Source organism: Lotus japonicus, chromosome 4, assembly GCF_012489685.1.
Source record: "Lotus japonicus ecotype B-129 chromosome 4, LjGifu_v1.2".
Lineage (NCBI taxonomy): Eukaryota > Viridiplantae > Streptophyta > Magnoliopsida > Fabales > Fabaceae > Lotus > Lotus japonicus.
Window position 1 is genome coordinate 71,057,389 of NC_080044.1, and position 7,101 is coordinate 71,064,489.

At 40.8% G+C, this 7,101-nt stretch overlaps 1 protein-coding gene across 1 annotated transcript; it reads right to left on the reverse strand.

Annotated features, from left to right (window-relative positions):
- Positions 1-674: 674 nt before the first annotated feature.
- On the reverse strand, positions 675-1,810 carry LOC130710565 (uncharacterized). Its single transcript, XM_057559874.1, has 2 exons — positions 1,149-1,810; positions 675-1,054 (listed from the first exon to the last, which is right to left on the reverse strand). Exons 1-2 carry the CDS (start codon positions 1,755-1,757, stop codon positions 872-874), a joined length of 792 nt encoding a protein of 263 aa, XP_057415857.1. The 5' UTR covers positions 1,758-1,810; the 3' UTR covers positions 675-871.
- Between the last annotated feature and the right edge of the window lie 5,291 nt (positions 1,811-7,101).

Consider the following 7,101-nt stretch of genomic DNA (forward strand, 5'->3'; position numbering starts at 1 on the left):
TGCAAAGGAAGCTTGACTGTGAAACCATGAAGAATAATGTGGCCTTTTTTAGTGTTGGCTTTGCTGTGCTGTTGTGGGTTGTAGGATTAGGGTTGTTCTTCACTTCTGGGAAATTCAAGTAGGTAGAATTGTGACTAGTTAGGTTGATGTATCTTTGTTGGTTGTGGTTGCAATAGCACTATGTAAGCTTGACAAAATTTCAATTGTAACAGCTTTGGTATTGAAAAGTAATGACAAAAGTATGGTTGTTGTTGTCTTTAAAAAGTTGTTGTATTCCCTTGTCCCTTTAATGTTTCTGATTTCTTTACTGACCTATAAAGCACAAATAACTTAAATAAAGCATATTATAACCTTTAATCAATGCTAACAGCAATTAGAGAAGAGAATCTCATTGACTAAATTGATCCCAATAGGAAAAAGTGGTCCATCCCACTTGCAATAAAAAACATAACATCACAACTTGTGGTCCACATTGAATGCCATCTACATCAGAAAAACCCACCCATATGGTGTCCAAAGTATATCAAAATGAGCACACATGTGCTATGCAAAGTACATCAAAATGAGCACACATGTGTTGTGCAAAGTACATCAAAAAGAGCACCCATGTGCTATCAAAACAAAACAGAGAGTGATTAGCCCTAATTACATCAATCATTCCTCCTCATACAGCTTGAGATGCAGATGCAGCTGTCAGATCTTCCCCACCATGAACCTGAGATGCAGCTCCAGATCCTGGCAGATTCGCCACACCTTCTTCCTGAGTTCTTGCTCCATCTTCAACCTGAGATTGCACAGCTTGAGAGGCTCCATCCTGCAATTTCATGAATTGTTTTAGAATAATGATTTGTTGTATATGACCTTAGATCTGTCAAGTATACAATAAACTTACATGAACAGCTTGAGAAGTAGCAGTTTGAGTTATGACAGGAAGACTGCATCTCCTTGAATTGTGTCCAACTTGCTTACATCTGCTGCACCTACGAACTTGAGGTGGTATAGCAACCTGAGATGGCCCAGGCTGAGAAGGCCCAGCTTGAGAGGTTCCTCCATCCTGCAATTTCAGTTCATATGCATATACAATTTTCAGTTAATATGCAATTTTCAATTTTCAGTTCATATGTCAATTATACTTGAATTATACTTACTGTGGGAACTTGATTTTGTGCTTGGGTTTCAGTTTGTGTTTGAGTTTCATTAATGACCTGACTTTCATTTTGTGCTTGAGAATTTTCTCCTTCTTCATTTACAGGTGGGGGAAGTGTGCATCTCCTTGTATTATGTCCATGCTGCCCACATCTACTGCACATGTGCCTTGCAACTCCTCTGTTTAGATGTGTCTGCTCTGTATCTTCATAAGGGTCCCTTCTTCTCAGTTTCTTAGGTCTTCCAGGCCTCCTTTTAAACAGTGGTGGTAGTATGTCAGGGTCATTGGTAGGTTCCCACATTGTCTGGCCATTAATAGGACTGATCTCATGACCATATGTTGCTTCATAAGCTGCTCTTTTGTAGTAATCATGCACAAAGGACTGTGGGTTTAGACCATTGTATGATATGCATGCAACAGCATGCCTGCATGGAATTCCTACCAACTCCCACAGATTACAAGTGCAAGACTGTGCCCTCAAGTCTACAATGAAGCTATAACCATTAGTACCCATGAACTTAACCTCAAACTTATCCTCTGAACTGCATGTAGGAAACCAGTATGCACTTTTCTCTATCTCCACTGATAACCTCTTCATGGGTTTGGGCATCACCTCTCCTCTATATTTCTGAAACTTTTCCCTCAGAGTTGCAAATCTACCCATTAGGTAAGTTCGAATCCAATCCATCATAGTCAAGATTGGCTTGTCCCTTGCCAGAAGGATGGTTGCATTGAAGGACTCACTCAGATTGTTTAGGAGCACATCACACTTAGGGTAGAAGGTGAAGTCATGCTTACACCAGGACCTTGTAGGTATGGCAATAAGGTACTCCCATGCTGCTTGATTTTGTGCCCTCAGCTCATTCATCTTCTTTTCCCATAATTGTTTATATGTTGCCTTGGCTGCTCCCATCATGAGATCTCTAATCACAACCCCACCTCCAAACTTCTTCTTGAAGTTGGCATAAAGGTGCCTCAAGCAGAATCTGTGCTCATATCCTTCCAAACATGACATGAGGCCCTGCAAACATAGAGATGCTAAGTATTCATTGACAATTATTGTATTTATGCAAATAAAGGGTCAGTTTATTGACTTACCTTCTGCTGATCAGATATGAAGATCCACTTTCTATCAGGACCAATGTCATGCAAAAGTAAATCAAGGAACCACTCCCAGCTGTCCTTGCATTCAGACTCAACAACAACAAATGCCAATGGAAAATATTGGTCATTTGGGTCTCTTGCAACAGCACATAGCAGAATCCCACCAAATTGTGTCTTCAAATGACACCCATATAAGCCAATGAAAGGCCTGCACCCCTGTAAAAATCCCCTTTTGCAGCCTTCTAGACACATATAGAATCTCCCAAATCTTGGTTGAATAGCCCTAGTAGGGTGTTCCAATTGCATCTTACATGTGTTACCTGGGGATACCCTCCTCAGCTCTGCACTGAATCTGTAAAGCAAGGAGTATTGCCTGCTAGCATCTCCCTCAACCATCTCCAAGGCCATTTTCCTTGCTTTCCATGCTTTGTACCTTGTTATTCCAGTTGAGAAACCTATCCTGATCTCCTCAACCACATCATTGATCTTCATCTTCCTTGAACCCCTCATCTTATCAACCACCTTCTTTGCAACCCAGCTGGATGTTGCACTTTTGTTGTTAAAAACTCTGCCACATGTATGAGGAGCAATCAGAGTCTTGATTGCAAATGTCTGCTTTCCACCAACCTTGCTACACAACATCACAAAAGGACATTGATCTTTCTTCTTACACACTGCCCTAACTCTGTCAAAATCATTCTTTGGGAAAGTGATTCCTCTACCAGTAAGGACAGCATGGTCTTTAGCTGCCTCTTTAAACTGCTGCAGTGAAGTGAATCCCATTCCCACCCTGAATTTGAACTCTGGCCTCATATCTTCAGGTCTGAACTGCAGATGTCTCCTATCAGGTTCATTAGAATCATCACTATCACCTTCTGACATGCTATTTAAGTCCTCACTCTCCCAACCAGCTTCCATGTCATGATCACCATGAAATCCACCAATTTCCTCATCCACATTCTGTACAGCATGCACATTAGAATCCTCATCAGTCATTTTCCTCAACTGCTCATTCAACAGTGCTTCAGCCACACCAACAGTGTTTGATTCAAATCCATCATCAATACCCTGTGTCCTCTCCTCTTCACTGTCACTGAAGTGCACATCAAGTTCAGAATCATCACTACCTGAAGTAGAATCTCCATCAAGTGTATTTTCATTATTCTCCTCATTCATCACTTCTTCTTGAACATCATTATGCCCTTCATTCATCACCTCTTCTTGAACATCATTATTCCCCTCATTCATCACCTCTTCTTGCACATCATTAACTGGAACCTCAACTTCAAGGCCTTCAAACATAAAGACATGGTAAGTCTTCTACACAACTATTGTATGTATTAATGAAAATAAAGGGTGACTTTATTGGACCTACCTTCAACCTCCACATCTGCCTGAACTTGAGGTTGTAATTCTGGTTCAAGTACAGGTACAACTTCTGGATCATGAACAATATCATTAATTGGAAACAACTATTGTATGTATTAATGCACATAAAGGGTGAGTTTTATGGACTTACCTTCAACCTCCACATCTGCATCAATTCCATCCTGGTTCTCTGCCTCACCCTCTCCATCATAAGCAATATCATTATCCAGTTGTGTTAGCACCTCTTCTTGTACTTCTGGTTGATCCTCTTCATCACTAGACAATTCCAATAAAACAGGAAGCCTCTTTTGCTTTGTCTTTGGAACAGTGCACATAATCCTATATGACCTTCTGGTAGGCTTGGGTGGAGCAGGTTTCTTTGCATGGGAAACATCCTTTGAAGGAGCAAGCATTTTTCCAGATGAAGCCATGAATGAAGGAGTAGCCTTAGCCTTTGATGGAGCCATGAATAAAGGAGTAGCCTTGGAAGTAGCATGCCTCTTTGCAGATGAAGCAACCTTTGAAGGAGCAGGCCTCTTTCTAGTTGAACTCATTGAAAGAGTAGCCTTGGATGGAGCCCATAATGAAGGACTAGGCTTGGATGGAGCCTTAGAAGGAAGCTTAAAAGGCTTAGTTGATGTTGTAGCCTTAGCTGCTGCTGCTGCAGCACACTTAGAAGGAGGCTTCAAAGGCATACTTGTAGACTTAGTTGATGTTGGTGCATTGGCAAGATGAGGAGTTCTACCATCAAGGAACCTCAGCAATTCCATTGGACTAGAGGGCAGTTCATCAGCAGTATGCTCCACAAACAAATGCACAGAACCACCCATGTTTTTGATAGCAAATGTTGCAAGGTCCAAGGCATCTTTGTCAGTCAATACATGCCTGAAGTTGTGAGCAATAATATCATCGCGTGTCCTCCACCAAATTTTGAACTTCCCTCTTGTGTACCCCAAGTCCTTCACGGTATCAAGGCACTCGAAATAACACCACCTATCCATATCAACACCAACCTTAGTGATTTTGACATCTTTGTAATGCCAGTGTGGCTCCCTGGCGAAAACCCCATGGTGATGAACAAGCACACTGAAACTCATCCTACAAAATGCATAACAATACATGTCAAGAACAAGCAATGGTGATGAACAAACATGCATAGTTTCAAGCATCACTAAACCCAAATCGCACACAAATACCCTAAAATAGCAACAATCCGATTCAACTCCAAAATAAAAACCAAGTAAAAACAGCACACAACTCGCAATGAAAGGCACAAAAACACATTATGGACTCACAAATCGTATTCGAAACCCTAAAATGTTAAGCGATAACGAGTAGACTACAAACCTGGAAATCTTCTTTCGTCGTCGCAGCCTCTGTCCGGTTCGTGCTCTTTGTCGCCTACTTCGTCCTCAGATCATCGAATCACCTTACCCAGATCGCAGCCTTGTCTCCTTGTTCTTCGTGTTCGTCGAGGATGAAAAAGTGCAAGGGAGAGGGATGGGATTCGGACGAAAGCTATAACAGAAAGGATAAGATGTTGATTTTGTTGTTTACAGTTAATTTGGGATTTAGGGTTAATTAGGAATTTATGGTTAATTTGGGATTTAGGGTTAATTGTGTTAATTCTGATAATCAAAGTATTATTTTATTATTTTAAAAAAAAAAATATTACACGTCATCTCATTAAATAACGTGGCGTGCCACATAAGGGCCTCGCCGGAGGGATGGTGGCCGGAGGGACGGGTCAATTTAGTTTTCAATAGTCTGAGGACGGTTTTCAGATAATTTTCCGGCGAGGGACGGTTTTCAAATCTCGCTCAAAGTTCAGGGACGGTTATAGTTTTTAACCCAAATAAAAACCCATCATGTGACCACAGAATGAACCATCTTTAACTTTTTGTATCTTTTCAAGAGCACCAATGAAGGAAACTCAATTAGAATACATGTCAGTTCAATGAACATGCCCCTAAACGTGGACAAGATCATTGTTTCATGTTGGTCACCAACTTTAGATTTCATTACATTATATCAGCTGACTTATCACAAAATTTGTAAACGAAGAAAAACCAATATAAATATGCCTAGTATTTTCTATATCAAGCTTAAAAAAAGTGATCTCTTCTTGTTGAAGAGAAAAATAGACCCGGTAAGAAGGGGAAAGGTGCTGCTATGAAAACGAACCAACGTAAGATGCCATATAAGCACGAAAAGAGAATGATGGTGAAAATGAAGCAAACACTCGAAAGCTGTTTGGAGTGGACGCTCTCACGAGATTGGTCTAATACTGACTAACACCAAATGTCCACGGGCTGTGATTCACACATGCAATCTCGCGCGTGGAGATGTGGTTTTGATTAGTAATGCTAATTAATTCTTTCTCCTTTTGCGATATTAATCATGAGAAAGAACCTCTCTCACAAAAAAATTATTCTAAACATTAATTCGTGATTTTTTTTACATCGAAAAGATAAATTGCACTTATCAGAAATTGATTCTAGTCTCCCACCTAATTTAATTACACAGATGGTCCCTGACTTTGCTGGCAGTCTGCAACGTTGGTCCTACCGTTTGTTTGTTAATAGAGGAGGTTTACGTGGATGGTCACTTAGCTGATGTGGAAGTTGAATTGGAGAGAGAAAGAGACCAACAACTTATTCAACCTTCTTCCTCCCCTCTAGGGACTCGTTCGTTCTTTATCTCTTCCCTTTTTGCTAAATCTCAAGCTTCGAAACATCTTTCTCACGGTGCTATGTTTTTTAAGGAGGAAGAGGGTAGAAGATGACCGTTGCAGGTCTCACGTGCAACTCACGTACTTCCCTCTCTCTTTAGTCCTTCTTTCTCTCTCTAATTGAACATTCACGTAAGCCTCCTCCGTTAACAAATAAACGACAGGACCAACATTGCAGACGGGCAGCAAAGTCAGGGACCATCAATGTAATTAAATTAGATGGGGGACTAAAATTGTGGAATTGGTAAACGTGAGGAGGCCTAAACTTTATCTTATGACCGCAATACATTAAGGGCAAAACTTAGGTGCAGGTACTCAGGTGCTGTTTTTACTGTTTGCCAATAATAATAGAACACTTGGATTATTATTTCCATGTCAAATAAAAATTAAAAAAAAAAGAAAATCTGGTTCACGTTTCCGTTAAACGTCTCCGTTAAATCAACCATCTGGCACTGAATTCGTTTAGTCTCAACCTCCATGGGATTGGGTCTTGAGGAGTGAGAACCACGAATCCTTGCTCTGTTTTTATTTTTTGTGAATCATTGTTTTCTTCTTTCTTTTTTTTCCACCTGCTTTGTTTTCCTCTTCGTTTCCACAACCAAACACAACGCCATTACCATGACATGGTGCGACCCTCAATCGTTCTTGCTCGACAACGACAAGATTACGGCGACGCTCGGTGGAGGATTTCCCAATGATAACTCTGTGCAGGGAGCGAAAGCAGTTCAAAGAAGTCGTGGCGGAGGAGCGC

Bases quoted from the DNA above. Each gene is read 5' to 3' on its own strand.
- LOC130710565 (XM_057559874.1), bottom strand. From the start codon at position 1,757: ATGCCCAAACCCATGAAGAGGTTATCAGTGGAGATAGAGAAAAGTGCA. The intron at 1,055-1,148 runs GTAAGTATAATT...CTGAAATTGCAG, and splicing joins CACAAAATCAAGTTCCCACA to GATGGAGGAACCTCTCAAGC.